Here is a 22752-nt window from a genome sequence, read left to right as displayed (position 1 = left end):
ACAAATTCTATTTGCTGATGATGATCATGTGATACGATCAAAAGCTCCAGAACAGTTATCAAATAGACCTCATGGCTAGACTGTTTTAACTTTATTTATTTATATTTACTGTAATAAATTGCTCTCAGTTCCACTCATTGAATACACACATAAACTAGCCATAAACCAACATATATAATATGGCACAGTGTACCACCAAAAATATATTTTTACATTAAAAAAGGTCCAAAATAATTCAGTGAGTGAGTTAATTCTGTGAGTCCTCTATACAACCATGGAACCAACTCTCTACAGGAGGACTGCCATCTAGTGGACCTATAGAAACCAATCAGAGGTTTATATTTGCCTTCAGATAATTTGATGAGATCGTTTTATTGTCAATGACATCATTTGTGATGTAAGATAGTAGGTAATTACTATGACATCATTTGTGATATCATAGTAATTACCTACTATCTTATAAGATGGAAAAATGAAAAATGAAAACAGTAAATATAAATGAACATTTGCTAGTGAACATCCAACACAGTTACAGTTACACAGGATGAGAAATCAACAACAGGGAACCTGTCTGTATGTAATTCATGGTAGTTGGGGGTGATGAGTTAAACTTATCATTATAATGTCCAGTTCTCTTTTGAACTAAACATGAGATCATGAAAGTGGCAGGTGAATGTAGTTTAACTTACCTCATCTTTGGTCTGTGGATGCAAATGTCTGCCCCTTTCCCTGACAGTTAGCTACAGTATGGTAGGTTCCCCCACAGGCATATCAGATCCAGAGTTACGTAACACACATACAGTCTGCTGATGTTTATCTTATGATCTGTCTCAGTTTCTGAACATCACTTTTCACTGCAATCTTTCACACTGACTGTAGTTGAGGAATTGTAATTCTCTGAGTTGAATGACACGAGACATCACTGAGGGGTCTTGAGTTTTTTCAGACTGGCAGTCCTGGCTTCGTGCTGCTGCTGCTTCTGTTTCTTCAGATGACGATAGGCCTCCACTGCTCGCTCCCTCTCCTCCTCCATGATTCTCTGTCTGGCCATGGAGGGCTTGGCTGTGGAGGCCATTGTGTGGCCTAGGAGAGAGTTGAGAAGCAGGTCCTTTGAAGCCTTCTGAACGATGGAGGCAGAGAAAGAAAAACAGTTAATTACTTATTCAAAGATTGGTGAGATAACATGATAAATCCACAGCGTTGTTACCTGAGATTTGACCTGAGCTTTCCTGGGTTTGGTGCTCAAAGACGGCGGGGCCATTGAAACTTCCCCAAAGGGAACATGATCTACAAAACAGAAACCATAATTCAATTATACAAAAAGCTTCACACCTACCTCAGCTTTGGCAGGTTTAGCTGCATTCATTAACTTTTTTAGCCACTTTGGATTATACAACAAGTTGGAAACAGAACATTTCACATATTATCATCTTATAAAGTAGTTATGATTAATTGTTTTGCAAATAATTGCTGAGTAATGCATCTATCAAACACACAGACAGTAAACATACATTAATTTAGATTTGTGTTTGTGTCAACCAGACCAAGTTCAATATTTAGTTTCCTTTCAGCTCTGTTTTTGGTCTCCACCAACAGCGATGGAAATATCAGAACCTTAGCTACTAAATGCTCCACTATATTCACCAACTAGTCCTTAACTGTGTCCGTCAGCTGTTTGGTGCTGTGCATGTAGTGAACAGTGGGTTTATCAGCAGGATTAACTGTTCTTGAAAAACATGCTTTCATTACCTACGAACATCTCTTTTTCCATCATGTCCTCTTGTCTGTTCAACTTTTTCTGCTGTAGCCTCTGTAATCTCACTTTATCATACCTGTAGCAAGACAGTAAAGAATAAATAAATTAGACATTTATCACCCAGGAATGATCATATAATTCTGTGATTAACATTGACATTTAAATACATGTTGGATTTTAGCATTTTATGTGTAAATGTGTGTAAAGCATAGCTGATTGGCAAATTAATCATTAATTATTTTGATATTAAAGTTATCATTTGGGCCAAGCAATTGACTTGGTTAAGACAAAACAAAACATAAGATCTCAACTTGGCCTTTTGAAAACTGTGATGGATTTTTTTTATCTTGTAATATTTTATAGCTACAACAACCATTTGATTAACAGAAAGTGATCAATAGATTAAGCTATAATAAAAATAATAATTAATTGCAGCCCTAACATTAGGGCTGCACATATTTATTTTATGAAATAGAGAAGTTTAGTATTTTTTTTAATTCACCAGCACATTTCCAAGATAAATAGTGCAACTTTTTCTTGTATTTAGGCTTAAACTGTGACCAGAGATGAAAAATTGCTGCAGTGTATACAACCACAACAGATTATATCTTTATCTCTTCATTGTCCCTTATGGCGAATTTGCTGCACTTCTGTTATATGTATGAAACCTTAGCCAATCTAAGCAGAAGGATGGCAATTAGCTAGCTAAGTTGGCCCCAGCCTTCAATAACATGCCATATTTGCACAAACACCTATCATCAAACTGCTTTGCTGGTTACAAGTCTCAATGTACTCACTCCTTCTTTTTCTCGGACTTGCCCTTGTCTGCACCCAGTTCAGGCTTTCTGTCTACTTGGTTCTTGGTGAGGAAGAGGACATGTTGTGTCTCCCTCTCCATGCGCTGCAGGTATGCTTTCTCACTTTCGTCCTTTCCCCTCCTGAAATGTGGCACAGGTATGTCTCCATCCTGGGAATCCTCCTCTGGCTTACTTTTAGGGGAGGGGGCTAAGAGGCAGAAAACAAATCCCTCACTACCTGTAGGACAAACTCATGACTGAAAAGTATAAACAAGTTTTTCTTTCTTTATTTATTTTTTTACCCACCCTCTTTTAGCTTTTTGGATCCCAAAGGTCCCGTTTTCATTCTCTCCTTGCTCTTCATTATCTCTCGGAGTCTGAAGGGGATGTGTTTGAGGTGGTCCTGTTGTTTGGCTTTCTTGGGTTTATCATCTCGTTTGAGCTTAGTATCACTGAAATGTAGACAAATTATAATCCATACAGCATGTAGGAAAAATGGAAATAAACGTTACCTTTTGAAGGTAGTGTATTGCAGGCTCATACCCTATCTTAAATGTAGGAATGAGTTTAACAAGTTGACTCTAGCTCGTAACTAACTTACAGAGCTAATAACGGTTAGCTGCTGTAGCTAGCTAGCAGCAGTCCCGTCTACACATTAGCTTCCTTACGTTACCTTGGATGTTTACCGGTCTTGTTCGCTTGTTTTCCTGATTCGTTGGTTTTGTTCTTCTTATTCTTCCCCATGTTACTGCACTTTATTTCAACCAATGCATGACAAAACAACAACACATGTAGAGCAGCGTGTATAGCCTTTAACCTATGAACCTCAACCTTAGGCGTCAAGGAACGAGGAAGTAAAGAGCTCTCACTCCGTCACTTTTTTCGGGCATTGTAAGCAAGCAAATTAAACGTTGTTGATTGCCTAATGTTGAGGCTCTTGCACCTTACTCCTCTCCTATACTGGGTTATATCTTGTTTGAAGTGCCCTACGTATAATTTATTTAGGTAAATTAAGTAAAGAATGGATAACAACACCATATGAATCACACCCGGTTCCTGAAAAGTGGAATAAATCTATATCAGAGTGATATACATAAAAAGCAAACGATCTTTGCTGTAAAGGACGTCCTGATTGGCCACCGCTAGATGGTAGTGTACTTCATTTGACTATCCAGATGTGTGTTATTATTGATTGTCAGTAGACATAGCTATTGTTAAGGTACTAACTATTCAGTTGCTTGTGATGTTATTTATATGGTTCGCATTCTTATTTTGACAGTTTTCCACTAATTTATTTAAAATAAATGAGCATTGTTCAGTTTTGTTCTGTAAAACTGGGGTATAGGATATGTGCGATCCACACCGTCCCTCAGCTCAAAACAAGCCGAAGTTGCTGGTTCGTTTAGATGCCAAATTAAAACAGATATTCGACGAAGGGTGAGAATCATATTTGAAATATAAAACTTGGTACTAAATGATATGATGAATGAAAATGATAATATATTGTATGGTATGGTGGAAGAAGTACTCAGATCATTTACTTCAGTAAACATCACTGCAATGAAAAATTCAGAAGTACCACTAAGTATCATCATCAAAATGTAACTAAATTGCAAGCAGCCCACTTATTATGCAGAATGGTTCTTTTGAGAGCATTGAATATCATATATATCACATTTATAGATCATTATTTCTGATGCATTAAAAAGAGAGCAGCATTTCATCCAATAAGTAGATATGTTAAGTAGCCTATATGTAATATGTTTAATCGGCAAAGTAACTAGCAACTATAGTTCAGCAACTAAGTACAGTATTTGAGTAGCAATAAGTTTATATTCCACCACATCACTTTTTTTTGTCTCAATACTTGTGCTGGACATTTTCAATATTTTTACATTTTATAAACTTAACAATGAATGAATGAATTTTTATATATATATATATATATATATATATATATATATATATATATATATATATATATATATATATATATATATATATATATATCCAAGGCATCCTCTGAGCCTGACACAGGTGTTTGTGATTGTTTAAAGAATATTTGCTAAATCTGTGTCTTTGAGAGAGACAGTAAGTAAATAAATCACATGAAACTAGAGTGTGTCCATGTGTTTGTGCATGAAGTATGTAGCTTACAGAGAGAAGCTGTAGTAACCCATCAGATGAATGAATAAGGTGTGTGTTTATGTGTGTGGAAGGTAGGGGGGGATTACAACAGACATGTGAGCCTCAATCTGAGAGACTGCTGATGAAAGGAGAACGCTGCCTCTATTCATGCTAGTATGTTCTCAGCTGTAGATATTGCATAATATTGCAGGTGGTGGGGAGATGCTGAGGATCATGGGACTCCACTGCTTGTCAGCCAATCTCTAATCAATGTACTGGTCAATATACAATGTTAAAGACCTGTGTGTGATGAGGGCCCTGCAGTTTATTGGCTGGTAGCGTCATAATCTTCTCAGAGTCTGAGGAGTATAAGAGGGTTTCACAACACAACTGTCATGTAACAGCAGCCTGGAACTCTACAACACTACCAGCTGACATATACAGCAACACGGGTGGTGAGTATTTGTAGCAAGGTTGTGCATATGAGCTTTTTGGACACATTATCAACTTATCATCTAAATACTAATATTTTTATGTCATATATGACAAGTTATCTCACGTTCTATTGTGCGGTTTTTCTGTACTTTCAATTTAAGTTGTGATTTTAATATTAATAATGTTATGAGAACATTGCTTGCTATTTGAAAATTATCAGGATTTTTTTTTTGTCTTTTTTTCAAATTTGAGTATCAATTTATTAAATGAAAAAAAGGTAATTTACATGTTAAAACATTATCATTAATAAACATGAATTCAATACAAACGTTCTTCCATTAATTCTACTTTTATGATGCCTATAATGTTCAGTTTTTTGACACTGTCATAGAGGCGTTAATTCAATTATATGTTATACATATAGTGTTATACTGGACTGCATTACTTTCAGTTATATATCCATTTATGTGAATAAGATGGACTAAAAAAAACTAATGTATTCCAGTACAATACACCTTCAACTATGACCCCAATACAGAACATTAAATTGAATATACACGTTTACATATTTCCAACACTGTCAACAAAAAACTGAACATTGTAAACTTTGTAAAGGAAGGATTTATGGTAAAGCTGTTGTATTGAATTGCATTAGATTGTGCAGGTGTACCTAATACAGTGGTCACTGTGTGTATTTTTGTAACAATAAGAGAGTGGTAACAGTGAGTTAGAGTATTGAACAACACAATTTATAGTCTACATGTATTTAAATTATTCACACCAAAGTATTTAGTAAAATCTATCTGCTTTGAATTTACCTATGATTACATTACTGGTTATTTCATTTCTACACCCGGATACACGTTTTCCTTTTAATTATGTTGCAGTTTTGTGACGTTTCCTTTCAAAACTCCTCTCACTTGCAGACAAATTGATTGTGTAATTTATGAGCTATTGTCAGGGTAGGACCACAAGCCTATTCAGCATGTCCTCACAATAATCTGATTATGGAGACGCTGTGAAGATTAGTGGCATTGTGGAGGGTTGATTAGTAATGTGAGCATGAGATTACAGGAGCCGTCATTATCTGTATATATGTATTTCTTCAGATATTCAGTTATTTAGAAGTCTTTGTAACTGCAAAATGATGCCATATTTTGTATTGTGTAATATCAAAATGAAAAGTAGTGGAAAATGAAATTGATCATTATTGATATGGACTTGAATGCAATTTTTGGCCATTGACTGTCCCATTGTAGCTCAAACAAAAGAAATATGAATTTGGACGTGGCCAAACCTGAAGCGAAGACTGGCAGCAAAGCTCCCATCAGAGCCACCGGTCCTGGGTCCCCACGCAAGGGCGCGCCCAGGTTCAAACAGAGGAACAGCCGCCAGTTCAAGAGCAAGCCTCCTAAGAGGGGTGTCATTGGGTAGGTACTTACATTTTTGTGTCATCTAGAGAATTTGTCTTCAAAACATGTTTAAAATAAACCACAGTTTCCCCTCAATAAAGCTTGCGATTTGTTTTTCTTTCTCAGCTTCGGAGAGGAGATCCCAGGAATGGAAGGTCTTGGCACTGGTAAGGAGGGTTGGCGTAGTTAGGCCATCACAACACTAAAACATACACACACTTTGTCACTCACAATTTGCTCTTTCTTTTTTTTTTAGACATCACTGTAATCTGCCCATGGGAAGCTTACAGCCATCTAGAGCTACATGAACTGGCTCAGTATGGTATCATCTGAGTGTTGTCACTGTGAAATTCTTTTTATATTCACCAAAGGGAACTGGCGATGTTGGCAAGTTTGGAATTTCATCTACCAACTCCTAACAATCTGGATCATCAGTATTGGCTTTGTTTCAATGGTAAACCACACACTAAAGATATAGCATGTGAAATATATCTCTACATATTGTGGATGCTGTTCTCTGTACGAGTTGTTTTTATACGTTAAATCTATTTTCATAGGAGTCTCAAGCGGCCATTTTAACATGCATGACCCACTGATGCTGAATGTGTCTTATGTCATTGAGGTTGAAGTAGGAGCTGTAACTAAAGACTTGGTTACTGGCATTAAAGACAGGGTTCCTTCACAACTGTCAGCTTCATATTTATTATCTTTAATCAAACTCAGAATAAAGCTTGGTATTATTTTTTAACAAACTATTTTCTTCTTCTTCTTTCTTTTCCTCTTTGAATAGTGCCATATCAAACCATGCTACTATGTTTGAAACATTATATAATTTCCATTATAATGTTTTAATTTGTCCCTTTTTTAAAAGAAGAGTAGCATGTGTGAACCACAAAATAATCCGAACAGCGCATAGGGTCAATTAAAAAAAAAAAGTGACAATGTTTCTTTGCATTTTGACAATAGTTCAAATGATAGTTTTGTGAAATTTACTTATTCACGTTTTTGCAGAGTTAAATTGTTAAAAACATTTATTCTGCTCACATATCTGTACAATAAGTAGAAAGCTGAAACCAGCAGCCGGTTAGCATAGCTTAGTTTATAGCATAAAGATTGGAAACAGGGGGACAGGTAACAAAATCTGCTGTCAAGCTGCTACCTATATTTTCAAATCAGTAATTTTGGAAATTGTGTCTGATTATGAGTTCTTATTCATCACGGTAAAAAGATATGTAACATGTTGTCCAGGAGAAGTGAAGATTTTTTACAGCTCATACTGTAGATTTAGAGTTAGACAAGGCCTCGATCTTGTGCTTTGAAACATTAAATGTCTCCGCCTTTGAATCAAAACACGGATTTTTGCATGTTGATTCATGGTCGTTGTTCTGCCACCTTGACATTTTAAGTTGGAAATTACTAATTGTTTTTCTCTTCCTTTTGCAAAACAGGCACAGTAATCTGAGTCTTTGCAACTAGCAATTTGATTGTGTGACAAACAGAATCGAAAAAAGCAGTCATCACTCATTACTTGTATTCATCTCCCCATGTCATATATAAACTTTATGCCACTGGATGCTTTCCAGTAGTCGTGTAGTGATAAACAGAGTCAGAATCTGGACCCCCACTGCAACGATGCCAACTGTCCCTATCAGGCCCTCGTGCTGCTCAATCCAGCGGGAGATTCCCCCCAGACAGCCACCCAGGAATATCACACTCTGAGCGGTAAACTCGTCGAGCTGCTGGGCTCCTACACCACACTGAGAGTTCCACACCGTGCCGTTCTCCAAAGGGTCCACACAGCATGTCGCAGGGACACCACAGGCCAGCACTCCTGGAGCTGAGCAGTTATAATATCTGAGGAAAGAGGGGAAAAAAATAAAACACTGAGCAGCAAATTTGCTCAAGACATTTCTTTATGATGACTAGTAAGTCTTTTATAGAAACACATCCAAGTTCGTCACACTCTACTCACATGTTGACCTCCCAGTCACGGTAGTTGTCTGCCCCACAGCACTGCAGATTTGACTGAATCTCGTCCGTAATGAACCTCAGATCCAGATCATCCTGGTAATGCACCATGGCAACTAACATCCCTGAGCGGAGGTAGCCTCCGATCTGGTCTTGCAGACTGTAGGCCATAATGGCGGCCAGCACCTGGGCCGTGATGAGCATCAGCACCGCGGCAGAGAACAGCTTCAGTAAGCAGCAGTTCTCTCTTACGGCGCCCACGCAGCCTGACAGGCAGAGCATAGTCAAGAGCAAGCCCAGAGTCACAAGTATCAGCATGGGGTCAGTGCCGATGCTGCCGATCTTCTCCTGAGCAAATGACTCTTTGGTGATGAGGCCCCACATCCCCAGACCAAGGACCACCAGGCCCAGAACTGTGAACACCAGATTGCATAGGAACAGGAAATATTTTAGGAAATAGTCCATCAAAGAATAACTGTAATGGGGTTGGATCCTTGTGTATACAGGGGTGTTGAGGTCCTGTCCATTGTTTGTCCCTGTTTGGAGAAATTCAGTGGTGACATGGCCAAGCTCCTCACCTTCCTCTTTTGCAGAGCCTGCCTTTGGACACACAGGAATGCAACTAAATACCATAGTTTTATAGAGCTAAGAGGTACACCATATTCAAAAAGTACAACAAAACAGAAGTTCAAAAGTGAAACCTTACCTTTGATATGAGTGGAGTGGACTCACTCTGCGTATTGTCCCTCCTCAGCCACGGCAAACGAATCCTTTTTATCCCCATGTATCTCCTCATGTTGTCAGCTCACTGGGAGACGATCCTCCCTGTGCTTTTAGCTTTCCAGAGTGACCGAAGCTAACATGTAGCACAGGGGGAACATTTGTTACGGCACGAACAGAGGAGCATGTGAGCTGAGGTGGAGTAACCATACAGTGTTCAGCCCCAGGCTCCTGTGAGAAGTGGGATTTTTTTCATCATGTGAGAGTCACAGTGAGGGGATTAGACGCACACACACACACACACACACACACACACACACACACACACACAAAGAGTGGGACTCGAACAAACAAGAACAAGACACTTTTGACGTGAGGTTATAATATAAACCACAAACATGTCAAAGTTTTCAACTGTTATGTAATCTTTTAATCAGGAAAAGAAGTGGATAGTTAAAGAAAAACTGGTATGTGTTTTTTCCTACTGACTACAAGCACCGAAAACAAAATTAAGTATGGAAAAACAACTTGTAATTTGATATGTGCAGGTTTGAAAAAAAAAAAAATTGAAAAACAAAGTCATGTAATACAGTTCTTAACAATATAAAAACTGGAATCTGGGGACTTTAGCTCATGGTTGACTCAGGTACAAATTTAGGTAATCTCATGTGTTTGGGCCTCAGTTTCCTGTCATTTAGTTTCAGTTGTTCCCAACCTGGCAGCCGAGGCCTCAACAGGGAGCATGCAGAATAATATACATTTTTCCTTTTTTTTTTCATGCAAGTTGGTAGATATTTTCCCTCTTCATGGCTCAAACAAGGAATTAAACTTGGTCTTGGTTTTCTCAGGCTTCATGCAAATCAGGGTCAGCCCTACTCCAATCCAGATTGGTGGTAATGCATCTGAGGCTGTTTTGTAACTGCCAAAATTGCCTGAAGAAAAATAAAGTCTGCAGTTTATCAGTTTAGTTAATGTTAGCTAACAACTATCCACGAACTAAACCACATGTGAATGAATTTATTTATGAACTACAATCAAGACAAACGTTTTGTTGTTTTCTCTTTGACCAATTACACATGCAAATCCAGATAGATCAATACTTTTTCTTTTCCTAACTTTCCATGTAAATAGGACTATGAATTTTTCCTAAACTATCCAAGGTTTCCTGGGACTTAACTTGTCGTTCATTACTGTGGTGCTAACAGGCACTGCATTACTGTGCTTAAAAAGTTCATCAATATAAATCAGATCTAATGTCAGAAAAATACATACCTAATTGTTATCATGTGAGTTATTTTGTGTCAGTTTTTTTCCCTCACTTTTATTGAACACATAGTTAAAGTTGTTTGGCTAAGAAAGACAAACTGGTCAGCTGGCCCTGCTCTGACGGGATGGAATAAATTTTGCATGTTGGAATATAAGAGGATCAATTGAAGTGTAATATTTCCACCAACCATCTCAACAGAGTTAAGAAAGCCCAGGCTTCTCTGGTGCGCATCCAGGGGAAATAATCCCTGTAAAAGAGCAGACAAGCTATGTGTGCATGAAATATTACATCTGCCCTTGAATTCAAGTATATGGCAATACACGTGATACATGAATATGCTATAATATAATGACTGAAGTGGATGCGCAGAAACCTAGAGTGATTTACACCGCTGAGCACAGTGAGCAAATCTGCTTGGTGCTTCCATTTCACAGCTGCAGCCTTGATAAACAGCGCCCTTCCTTTTATGAGAGTGAGAGACGGTGATCCAGGCTTGTTAATGTTGCATTTTTACAGGCTCCTGCTTGGCTATCGCTGTGTTTTAGCAGGAGCAAAAATCTCTGCACAGCACCCTCCCTCAAAGTGTTCTCTCTCGCCATGTGGAGCCACAACACCTAACAAAATCTTTCCATAATCATTCCTGCTAGCTCACGTCTGATTGCTCGTTTTTGTTTTTTTACTTTATTTTGCAAGTATTCACCAGGAGTTTTATGTCTGCCATAAAGCGGGTATGTCTAGCAGGTGGACTGGTCTTCACACCAGAAAGCAGCAGTCATCAAAACATTTTATTTGAATATAATTGCGACCACTACTGATACTACAGTTGTTATTTGTAATAACTGCACCAATAATTATTTGTACACACTGTTACAAGAATGATTATCCTGGTGCAAATGCATTGTTGCAATATCTCACTGTGAACACTAGAGGGTAGTCAAGGACCTTAATACACTCAGCTCAGCTCAGCTCAGCTCGTGTCAAGGCAGACATACTGTAATACTAATGCAATATATAAAAACTGCAAATGAAACATTTCAATACAAGAAAGAACAATCAGCTGTGTTTTTAATTTTTGTGGAGGTGGACAATTAAAACTATGAATGTACTTATGTAAGTGATATGAATAAATGTATATATAAATATCAGAATAATTCTCCCTAAATGATGTATGTTTGCAGGTTCTACCAATAAATAACAATAAATGTGATCATTTCATCAACATTTTTGGTCCAGTTCACCCGGTTTGTGTTCGGTAAATCAGCTGCTCCAGGACGTGTTTAATCTAGTTTGGCTCAAACAGTGAAGGCCGAGGAAACTTTTGTCAAAAACACCTGGCAGCATCCCCACAATGGTGTCCTTTATGTACTTGTTTCATTTTGTAAGTTTGCATCAATAACTCATCATAAGTTCACTGTGATGACAAGTGGTACAATCTTTAATTTAAAGTATTACACTGATTCTTAATGATTACTTCCCACCCTGCCACACTTATCAGAGTAATTGTTTCAAGTCAGATGACAACAACAACTGATTACATCATCCTCTTGGTCATCCGTGTCCCTTTACAAGCCCCGACAGTCATGTGATTCAGTACGAAACACGAGAATCCTCAAGGTGCACCTTCTGTTTGGCAACAGTCTTTAGCCATAAGAGCTGATATATTTCAGCTTAACTGTCTTCTCAATATTGATCTGATAAATTCATTATAATGTGTTGCAGTGAGTCAATAACAAGCAGCAAGTGAGAGAGCACATGTGACAGTGAGTTAAAAAACAGAAAGACAGAGGCCTGGCTATCTCACCCTCTGGCTCTGCGGGTCCACTGCTGTCATTCTTTCCCTCTGCGTGTAGCTGGACAGAGATGCAGAGAGCTGGAAGGAAGTCAACAGTCTTCTGCTGCAGCCAGAGCCTGGTGTTGGACTCCAGATGGGACACGAGAGGTTTATAACGCTGGCCGTCAGTCCTGCCATGAATCTGTTTCCATATTAATGTGTATTAACAGAAAAACAAATTATAATTTATCACATCCATCACTGACCTCCCGGATGAGTCTGTGTGGAGAGACGGTAATCGTTTTAACACTGGCGTGCCTTTTACCTGTTTGATGTTGGAGATGAATTTGCATGGTGTGTCTGTAATTGAATATACACCTGTATTCACTGCTCCACAACAACACATACAGTACCCAGTGGTGGAAGGCAACATTTACTTGTACTCTACTAGGGTGTTTCCATTTTATGCTACTTCATACTCCTGCTCCACTAAATTTTACATGCAAACATATGACCAATGTGTAAAATATGATGCATTGTTATAGATTAAACTACACTACTACACTATATTGAGATAATACATACATATATATATATATATATATATAAATAATCAAGCTATAAAGTAATAAAGTATAACATTGAAGAGTCATCCTGCTGCAATATGAGTAGCTTCCTTTTACTTTTGATATTTTAATTAAATTTTCCTGCTAAAAAACTCTGTAAATAAAACTGTATAACTTTTACTTAGTATTTGCACCATGAGGTATTACTATTTTTACTAAAAAGTAAAAGTTCTGAATACTTCTTCTTCCACTGCCTGTAAAACACAAACCTTCTGTCAGTGCTCTGCTGCACGTTTCCACTGATGTAGTGGAAAATAACCCATTGGGCAAACAATGAACTCCAGTCTGCTTGGCTCAAAAGACAAACAACCACCACCAAAATACTTTTTTTACTCAAAATCAATCAATTGTGAGCTAATAAATAATTTGTTTGAATAGAATATGGGATGAAAAGATAAATAAGATTATAGCAGATTTGCTCGCTGACAGATTCAGAAGTTGGATGTCAGTTTTTTTTTTTATAAATCTTACTGTTTCCTCATTTCTAAATCTTTTGAGAGGGTGAGATTTTAAAGTGCATTTAGCTCTCACTTCTTGAGTGGAATCCAAAATATCCTGTAGTGTTGTCAGCACTGAAGATGTATGGAGCAGATACCACCATGTTCATCCTACTTTCAGCATGCATTAAGCTGTGATGTCTCCGTGGGCTCTAAGTTGGTGCAGATGGCAGGGATGGTTGCCCAGCCAGATTCCTTTTTAAGCAGTGATGGGCTGGCCTCATGTCATATATCAGTACAAATATCTGCACACATCAGCACAGGATGCTGCACGATTTTTCAAATGGAATTATAGGAGCTCTGATCTGGAGCAGATCATCGCTGGAATTTCTTGCAATGAAAGGTATTTCATTTCAGAGCTGACAAGGAAAATCACTGCTTTTGCCCGGTATTTAAAAATGAAGGAAAATGTGCTTTAGTGACATATATTTTTCATCTTCTCACGGGTCCAGCTGCATTCGTCTGTGCAGATTATGAATTGAAGAAATCTATCTTTGCATTGAAGCAAAATAAAAAGTGTTGCTTCACCACAGCAGTGAGATTATTTCCACATAAACAAAATACTGTCAATCCGGGTAAAATAAGACTGAATCAGCCTAATTGAGTTTCTAATCAATTTTATGGTCTAAAATTACCTTTAAATAGTCTCTCAGTCTATGGTTTTGAAATGATTGACACCAATCAACCTGCGTTATTCTTTTATGTTCAGCTTCATTAAATATGGCTCTCAGGCCCTGACGGTTGCTGGCTGGGTTTGTTGTAGCCCAGATGCCGAGCAGATTGTATTACAGTAGGCAGTAAGAATGCTATGCTGGAACCACACTGCTACATCAAACACCTCGTCTGGATTAGAGCCTATAGGGCGTCCAGTCGCCCTACAACACTCACAGCAGCTAAAAGACATGTGCAGGATAGATGGAGCATAGATAGGGGATTATCAGAACCTCCTATTCAGCCTCTGTGGGGTTATCAGTACAGCAGATGTGGAAGCTGCAAGATACATATGAGAGGAGACTGAAGTGGAAAGCATGTGTGTGTGTGTGTGTGTGTGTGTGCATGTGTGCATGTGTGTTTGGGGAGCTTTGCCTTCAGTACCATGTTGTGTGTTTGGCCATGCAGCAGCGTGCTTGTGGAGTGTATCACAGCTCTGCATCACTGAAGTAGGAGGGAGCAGGTGGGGTGGGTGGCTCTAGAAGTTTAGAGAGGCAGTTATAAGGGAGTGCTGCCCAGGTCATGGTTTCTCAGTGTGTCTCTGTCGAAGGATCGTACCACAGTGTGTTCTGCTGCTCTGACCCAGAGAGACCCCTGGCACTACTTCATAGAAAGGTATCGTAAAATCCAACGGTACAATGGTTAATGTTGAGTAGGGTTCTTTGCACTGTTTCACCTCCAGTAAGTGAAGATAGAAGAGAGTAGAATACATTCTCTAAAAAGTGCATATGTGTCTTACTTTGGGAAATTATCATTTATATGCAATCAGCTGAGGGGCAAAACCTTGGTTACCTATTATCTGAAATAAAAAAATAAAAAATGCATTTGCACATGAAGCTAAATATATAAGGTAAAATCATTTGACGTAAGAAGTTAGTGTTAAACATGTCACCTTCCCATTTCCAAGATTTCCTTTCCTTTCCTTTGCACCCATGTCTTATACTTGTGTTTTTTAGTTGAGGTGAGGAAGATGAGGATGAAGGCTGCTCTGGTCCTTCTCTGCATGATCTCGACGTGTGGAGGTCAGAAATGGAAACAGGAAACCCCACGCTGGGATCCTAAAGGTCAGGGACGATTGTGTCGCAACTCTCCGCGATCTGTAAAAGGATTATCAATAATGTTACTTTTAAAAAGCACTCAAATGAAGATTGTGTGTAGGGTGAATACTAGTCCACTCAGTCTTAGTATAAGTTTCTGTCTTCAGCAGAACACACCAACGGCAAAACTTGTTCCAACCTGACTCAGGTACTGGACAATTGGAAATTCGCTATTCTAACCCAAGTGAAAGACCTGCTGATCAATGACCATGCCTCTGTCCTTCCTGAATACAACAGGTGGGTGTCTCTCTCTCACACACACCCACCCACCCACCCACCCACCCACCCACCCACCCACACACACACACACACACACACACACACACACACAATGACTTGCTGCAGTACACAAATGAGCCTGAACAACAAGAAGAAAATTCTCAATGTTGAGCAAGAGAGGGGTGAAAATTTGCAGGAATAACAAGAACCCTGTGACGTCAGTGAACATTTTATTGTTCCTTTCAGTCGTATGAAATAAGAAATTATGTAACTCACTTTGCTCCGCACGTGACTGTGGACCTGTCAGAGCCAGTAATGTGAGCCATGATTACCGTGGACCATGCAAGGCTGACTCTGCTTTGTAAATGACCTCACTGCGGAGACTGTTCCAAATGAAAACGGGAAACGTTTCAGCCTCATGTTCTGATGAATACGGCGTTTCTGGCAGACGTTGCTTGAAGTCATTGACCCTTTCCTCTGGAGATTAGGGGCTCTGGAGTATGATACCAACAGCTATGAGCATGTTTAATGTGAACAGTCCCAAATGACCATTTCAGGTGGACAGGAGGTTCAGTATTGTTGAAGTTGGGCCAAAAGAAAAAACTATATTTTTATACTCAAATCTTTTTTTAAGGGACTTCCGTTATTTATGTCTGTTATCCTGATGTTTCCTGCAGATGATGGGGCTGTTTCTGCTTAACCGAATGTCGTGACTTTCATGTTCATGTTGCCAATTTGACTTGGTTCTCCGCTCACTTTTTGCTTTGCAAACAAACAATGTTCCTGTTTCATGTGAGCTCGTGGAGCGTTGCAGTGCCAAAGTTTTCTGACTGGTCATTCAGATACTGAAACCATTTATTCTTTTCTTCTTTCCCAAATGTCTCTGCATTTGTCCAGGATCCAACCTCTGTCCGATGCCCTGGGAGACCTCTACAAGCAGTTTAACGCTCTAAAAGACGAGCTGGGGACTCTCACTGCGAAGTTTGACGGATTGGAGGCTTTTGTGGACGACCTTAAGGACGGCAGATTTGCTCTGCCTCGGCGACCCTTACAGAGGATTCCCCCCAGTGTTGGTCTCAGGTCTCCACTGCGAGCACAGATGAGGGCTCCCGACAGGGGGATTATCACAAGGCCAGCGCTGGTCAGAGCGAGGAGGAGAGGGCCACAGAGACCTTAGACCTGCTGTTATAAATGCTGATGTGTTGAACCAGAGTTGATATGTTTATATATCTTTCAGAAGAAGATGATTAGCTTCTATTATTTTATTGATGAATGTGATGTGAGGGAAAGATCACATGAATAAGATTGACTTAGTGATGCATGGTGTAGAAATCGCCTTAAAATGTACTTATCTTCACCTTTCTGTGTAAAGTCACTTTCAGCCACAAGGTGGCAGCATTTATCAAATGAACTCGACTGTCGTCCTGCTGCTCTATGTGTAACAGAGTTGTGATATAACAGTTGCAATATAATACAGTTTTCTTTTCACATTAATTAACACTGTATGATGATTTTTTTCTTCACTTTGTGTGTTTTTTTTTTAAATTTGTTTATATAATTGTTAAAAATAGATTCATGCAGGCACAGTAAACAGTTGGTAGATTTGGTGCAAATGCTTTACAGAAACACAGCTATCTGCCAAATGATCTTTTTTTTTCCATGTTCAAAGTTGAATTGATTTGGGACATCTGCGAGTCTGACTCCGTATAGCATATACCATCATGATGAGCTGATAAAATGAAAGTCAGTGGTTTTACCCCCGAACGTTAACAACGAAGCAACAATGTAACATGCTTGGCAATAAACTTAATATTGTTGCATTGTATAATCAGAGTTTTTGCCTATATCATGATGATAATAGACACAGGTAAGACATGTACTTCAAGCCTTGCTCGCTGGAATGAACAGATCCCAGGAGAAGGTCCTCGGTTTGTGCTGCAGCGTATGGCTCTGGTTTCTCTTCTCCAAAATTCACATTTAATCAACAGTAAAACTCAGATCATCATTTGATTGTCAACACTGAGGAGGAGGGAGGCTCAGTAATCTATTACTGTCAAAAATAGGATCGAAAAACACCTCACTGAACACTCATGTGGGCACTGACCTACTGTATAACTTCTACTTTTACATTAGATAAACTTAGATATCTACTACATCTATTGTCAAATTGACTAACAGCCAACCAGAAATTGCACGAGATTTCATCAAATAATTTCTGACGCCAGATTTGTCAGATGCACGTTCATGCTGCCAAACCGTCATCCTGAGGCAGTGAAGCATCACCTCTCTACTCCTCCCTCTCTTCCCTCCCAGGATGCACCTGCAGGCCTCCTCTAGTTATTAATAGCTTCATGCAAATTCCATCAAGTGTCAGTTACTGGAATCAGTGATTCTGATTGGGTCAGTCATAGACAATTTAACTGTAGTGTGTGTGACTCATGCATGTACAGAGAATTTAAGCTTATATCAACAATGAGATGTCTCTTTTAGACTTGTGAAAAACGAAAATTTCCAGTTAAAGACAGTTGCCCTCCACAGAAAATGAGACCAACAAACATTATAGTAACAAGATATGTAGATTTAACCGCAGCTCCTCCTCCTGTCAGTCTCAGTTTCAGTGTGGTATTAAATTGCTCCTCCAGCACCTCCTCTCCTCATCCTCCAAACCCTCTCATCTGTCAGCAGTAAGCTCACTCTCCAAGTTACAAGGCCATTCTCAGCACACACAGACAACATGCTGGGGACCCTCTGCACTCTCATCACTGCTCTAACATGTAAGGAGGCTGACTTACTGCAGCTCTGACCTCATGTTGGATTCATCAGTCTGTGTGTTTCTCTTGACTCCATGTCGTCTTGTTGTTTCCAGGTGTGAGTGGTGTGACGGTGGTGACACAGAAGCCTCCTGTTGTGACGCTCAGGAAAGGAGAGACAGCCACCATGGACTGTAACCTGGGGACTGTTACTAACAGTGCTGCTCGCTGGTACAAACAGACTCCAGGAGGAGTTCCTCAGTATATACTGAGGTTTTATCATACAAACAGTGCTCCAACCTATGGCTCTGGTTTCTCCTCTCCCAAGTTCACATCTAATCATCAGTCAACATCAGATTATCGTTTGATCATCAACAATGTGGAGGAGGGAGACTCAGCAGTCTATTACTGTAACACATGGGACAGCTCTGTTAATGAATGGGTGTCACAGTGATTTACACTGTGACAAAAACCTCTCACTGAACACTTCTGCTTTTTGAGACTCTCACATATTGTTACTATGACTGAAGCTTTCAGCCAATATGTCCTGTAACTCCTGCACATACAGTATACACATAGTAAATAATTTTCAATAAAATTAATCAATAAATTGATTTACAGAGATTTATAGAGATGTCAGAAAATTAAAGAATCAGGTTGAAGGTTTGAAAAGAGAGAGACACAGGTTACAAGGCCATTCTCAGCACACACTGACAACATGCTGGGGACCCTCTGCACTCTCATCACTGCTCTAACATGTAAGATATTCTTCTCTTTCCTTTTATAGTCCATATTTTCAAACACAAACCTTTCACTCGTGTTTCTCTGTGTGTGTGTGTTGACAGATGTTGATGCAGTGATAGTGCTGACCCAGACGCCTGCTGTCCACACAGTTTCTACAGGACAAGAGGTTGTTCTCAACTGCAACATTCAGAGATATGATAACAAATATGTCTATTGGTATAAACAGGTTCCTGGTGCAGCTCCTCAGTACATACTGAGATTTTACCATTCTGAGAGTTCACCCACCTTTGGAACAGGATTCTCCTCAGACAGATTCAACTCTAAGTCCTCATCAGACATAGATTACCAGTTCATCATTAAGAGATCATCATTACTGTTCAACATGGGACGACTCTGCTAAGGAGTACGTATCACAGTGATTCACGCTGTGACAAAAACCTCCTCACTAAACACTTCTGCTTTTTGAGGCTCTTTTCTTCACTGACAATGAATCCATCAACAAATTCTTTCTCTCTCTTCATATGTAACTTTAAAAATGTCTGTCTTTAATCTGTTCTCATCTGACTGATTTCTTTGTATCTTGTCACACATATTTCTTATCCCTCTTGAAGTCTTTATGTTCTGTAAACTTCCCGTCATTGCTTCACGTCTCTGATGAAGCATCTTACATGAATTTTAAAGAAGATGCTAATATTGCATTCAGAAGCAACAGCTGCCACTCAAAGGTCTGAGAATAACTGTGTTTTCATACTTCACAATGCAGAACAACCATTTCATTTATTCAATGTACACCACTCGCTTTTTTACTACAAAGACCAGTTTCAGTTCCTGACCACCATGGCTGGAGTAACCTGTCTGGGACATTAGATCTGTCGTTGCACCTCTGTTGCCTCCAAGTTCCCATCATGCACAGTGCACACAGATCAGCACGGCTCAGTATAGATGCCAGCTTCATTACATTTGCACACATCAGCCACAGAAACCAACCAGTACTCCTGTACAGGAATATTACCTGGCACAGTAAAAGACCCATGACTGGAATGGGATTAAACAACAGTGACAGTCAATGTTACACTCTCAGAAAGTCCTAGTAAAAATAAATATAATATTAAGCTGTGGCCAGACACATTTTAGGAACAATGTTTTCATTCAATTATCAACTCAATAAGCTGTAGGCCTACCTTTAACTCATTTTAGTGTCCAGAGCCGCAGCGTGCTTAATATCACGACCACCAATACTAAAGAGAAAACAAGGAAAACACACTGAACACCTTGTTTGACCAACAGATATTCTGATATTTATCAAACTGTGTAACCGTGACTTACAATCACACCCTCCACTTCAGGTGTGCACCTTATGTCTAACAGGCGGATCGATCAGATGACTGGGAGCTATGATAGAAATAGAAACCACATTGATTACTTGAGTATTTTCTTTTACAGTCCAACTGAAGTGACTGATGGCGTATGATCTTACAACAATGTTTGCCTACCACAAAACTAAATGTTTGGCATCCCTCGTGCTGTTGTCTGCACCACGCTGCACTTCCAGGCCACGGACAGGTAGGAGAGAGAGAGAGAGGGAGAGAGAGAGAGGGAGAGAGAGCGCCACTTCCGTTGTCCCCTAAATAATCTTCCCCATGGTCCTAAAAACATCTCCGTTACACACAGGAACATTTAATGAAATTGCAAAAAACAAAAGGACAAATGTCTTTTTTACACTTTCATTTGTTTATAACAATGATATGATAGTAAACCTGAGGAGACCATTACAGCACGTGTCTAAAAATCTACCAGGGTGAAGCATATTTGTGTCATTTTTACATTTGTACCATTTACTATTAATTACTTTAACATGGAAAACTGAAGATGATCAGCTGAAATACACGAGGTTAAACACAGTGAATGTTCTAGCAGCCCTGCAGCTGATAATCATGAATGAATGATGCTCTGATGGAGGAGAACACCTTCACCATCATTCTTCTGAATTCAACCGTGATATCAGAAGTTTCAACCTTTCCATGAGAAGAAACTGATGCAACAGAAGATTCAGAGTTAAATCCTCAAGTGCAGCAGTGTTTTGTAAAATAAACAGACTGATGAAGGGAATGAGATGTTGACAGTGAAAGTTGGTCTCAACAGCATGTTTCAGTTCCACTCCCCTCATCAGTGAGAGTCAGGAGGTTTTTGTACAGCCATGTGTACAAACTGAATCACTGTGGTATTCGGACAAGGCACCAAGCTGATTGTGGCAGGTAAGTACTTTTCAACTGATCATTAAACAAGACTGATTCACTGTTTCTGTCTCAAACTCATAGAAAGTTTGACATTTATATGTTACTTCCTTTTTAAAATCTTTATCTGAACATTGTTCAGTGAATAACAGATGTTTTTGAACATCAGCTTGGATTTGATACCAGACTGTGTCTTTGACAGAAAAATAATGACAGTATTTAAGATGTTTCCTACAAAGTCTCCACAGTTTGTTGATGGTTGAGTCATTTTTAACAGATGAACAACATTTACAAGATTGTACTTGTTCATTTTCACATCTTGAGACAAATTGAAGCTGTGTTAGATAATCTTTACATTCCTTTATCAGCACTACATCACTGTATCTGTGTTGTTTCATTAAAAGGTGCTTTAGATTTGATCCAAATTATAAATTGTCAGATTGAAATGTTTCTTTCTCCGGTCGTTGTGAGTGAGTCTTGATATGATGTAATTTCTCACTGTGACTAAAATAGAATCCATTGTCATTTTGTCAAAAACAGACAGTGACTTAATGAATGCTTCCAGCATAAACATATTACATTCTTAATCATCATATTCTAAATGAATAGCTAAATGATAAAATGTGCGTACATTTTAAGTGAAGATTTCTACATGTTTTTGCTACATTGAAATCCTTTACTTTCGTCTGATTATTAAATTGTTAACTAAAATCATTTCACTCTTACTGTCATGCTGTGTATTAATAATGTGATTCCTACTCATGTGATTAATGTGGTCCATGTATTTTCAGGCTCCGGTCTCTCTCCTCCTGTCCTGACAGTCTTCCCTCCGTCCAGTGCTGAGCTCCAGTCCAACAAAGCCACTCTGCTCTGTCTGTCCAGTCAGTCTGTGCCTTTTGCAGAAGTGACCTGGTTGGTTGGTGGGAGTCAGTTGAGCAGTGGGATCTCTACCAGCACCGCTGTTCACCAACCAGACCACACTTTCCAAATCAGCAGCTATCTGGACATCCAGACGTCAGACTGGAACATGGAGAAGCTTTACACATGTAAAGTGTCTTTGGGCTCCCAGACTTCAGAGAAAGACATCAGCAAGTCAGCCTGTCCCACTGAACAATAGCAGAGGAGCAGAATGAGCGTTTACAACCTGCTTCTTTACCGTTTGTGCTGTTTGCTCATTACAAGGTTTTTACATGTTAGAAAAGATGTGTCCGCATGCTCGTAATAACTGTTGTGACAGTTAGGTGGAGGTGTTGTATCAGCTTTGCATCTTCTGCATTTTTTATCATTCATTCAATTAAATAAAAATTCTGCCATCAAAATAAACTATTTGTATGTATTTGTATTAATGAAATTCTCACTTACAACAGAAATATTTGACCTGTAATAAAATTCACTAGAATTTAATTTTCCTCTGATATTGATGTCAGATATTACAGATCCAGAAGACACAGGGAATAAACTGTTGCTACTTTATTCTTACTTGATAAGAATGTTACTTGATAAATACATTCACCTTTTCAATGAAAACATCACATAACACACAACAAGCTTTTTGTCTGCAACAGTTGAGACGTTAGAACAATCAGATATAATGAGCAGCAACTGAAACTGAGTTTTCATC

General features: G+C 39.0%; 5 protein-coding genes across 8 annotated transcripts; 3 read left to right on the top strand and 2 right to left on the bottom strand.

The window, feature by feature from the left end:
- Nucleotides 1-76: 76 nt before the first annotated feature.
- Nucleotides 77-3398, bottom strand: ccdc137 (coiled-coil domain containing 137). The gene is made up of 6 exons (XM_056401635.1): nucleotides 3227-3398; nucleotides 2860-3005; nucleotides 2554-2761; nucleotides 1750-1832; nucleotides 1208-1287; nucleotides 77-1120 (listed from the first exon to the last, which is right to left on the bottom strand). The coding sequence occupies exons 1-6, from the start codon at nucleotides 3295-3297 to the stop codon at nucleotides 920-922; spliced, it is 789 nt and encodes a 262-aa protein (XP_056257610.1). The 5' UTR covers nucleotides 3298-3398; the 3' UTR covers nucleotides 77-919.
- Nucleotides 3399-4955: 1557 nt separating this feature from the next.
- Nucleotides 4956-7187, top strand: pde6ga (phosphodiesterase 6G, cGMP-specific, rod, gamma, paralog a). 2 transcript variants are annotated; one of them, XM_056401638.1, is made up of 4 exons: nucleotides 4956-5135; nucleotides 6375-6545; nucleotides 6654-6694; nucleotides 6784-7185. In XM_056401638.1, exons 2-4 carry the CDS (start codon nucleotides 6391-6393, stop codon nucleotides 6858-6860), a joined length of 273 nt encoding a protein of 90 aa, XP_056257613.1. In that variant the 5' UTR covers nucleotides 4956-5135; nucleotides 6375-6390; the 3' UTR covers nucleotides 6861-7185. The 2 variants fall into 2 exon arrangements, with proteins under 2 accessions (XP_056257613.1, XP_056257614.1); XM_056401639.1 differs by lacking the exon at nucleotides 4956-5135 and having other exon boundaries at nucleotides 6261-6545; nucleotides 6784-7187.
- An 87-nt stretch (nucleotides 7188-7274) lies between these two features.
- Nucleotides 7275-12407, bottom strand: LOC130185264 (tetraspanin-10). Of its 2 annotated transcripts, none has more exons than XM_056401633.1 (4): nucleotides 12284-12407; nucleotides 9202-9351; nucleotides 8500-9095; nucleotides 7275-8381 (listed from the first exon to the last, which is right to left on the bottom strand). In XM_056401633.1, the coding sequence occupies exons 2-4, from the start codon at nucleotides 9289-9291 to the stop codon at nucleotides 8075-8077; spliced, it is 993 nt and encodes a 330-aa protein (XP_056257608.1). In that variant the 5' UTR covers nucleotides 9292-9351; nucleotides 12284-12407; the 3' UTR covers nucleotides 7275-8074. The 2 variants fall into 2 exon arrangements, with proteins under 2 accessions (XP_056257608.1, XP_056257609.1); XM_056401634.1 differs by having other exon boundaries at nucleotides 9202-10729; nucleotides 12284-12402.
- Nucleotides 12408-14599: 2192 nt separating this feature from the next.
- Nucleotides 14600-16897, top strand: si:dkey-282h22.5 (uncharacterized protein LOC107988040 homolog). Of its 2 annotated transcripts, none has more exons than XM_056401637.1 (4): nucleotides 14600-14702; nucleotides 15044-15151; nucleotides 15295-15421; nucleotides 16301-16897. In XM_056401637.1, the coding sequence occupies exons 2-4, from the start codon at nucleotides 15058-15060 to the stop codon at nucleotides 16578-16580; spliced, it is 501 nt and encodes a 166-aa protein (XP_056257612.1). In that variant the 5' UTR covers nucleotides 14600-14702; nucleotides 15044-15057; the 3' UTR covers nucleotides 16581-16897. The 2 variants fall into 2 exon arrangements, with proteins under 2 accessions (XP_056257612.1, XP_056257611.1); XM_056401636.1 differs by having other exon boundaries at nucleotides 15292-15421.
- A 1154-nt stretch (nucleotides 16898-18051) lies between these two features.
- LOC130185269 (immunoglobulin lambda-1 light chain-like) lies at nucleotides 18052-22454 on the top strand. The gene is made up of 4 exons (XM_056401640.1): nucleotides 18052-18177; nucleotides 18270-18591; nucleotides 21115-21152; nucleotides 21923-22454. The coding sequence occupies exons 1-4, from the start codon at nucleotides 18138-18140 to the stop codon at nucleotides 22246-22248; spliced, it is 726 nt and encodes a 241-aa protein (XP_056257615.1). The 5' UTR covers nucleotides 18052-18137; the 3' UTR covers nucleotides 22249-22454.
- Nucleotides 22455-22752: the final 298 nt, after the last annotated feature.

Source organism: Seriola aureovittata, chromosome 17 (assembly GCF_021018895.1).
Source record: "Seriola aureovittata isolate HTS-2021-v1 ecotype China chromosome 17, ASM2101889v1, whole genome shotgun sequence".
Lineage (NCBI taxonomy): Eukaryota > Metazoa > Chordata > Actinopteri > Carangiformes > Carangidae > Seriola > Seriola aureovittata.
Note: the sequence above shows the minus strand (reverse complement) of the source record. Positions and strands in the feature narration are given on the sequence as shown.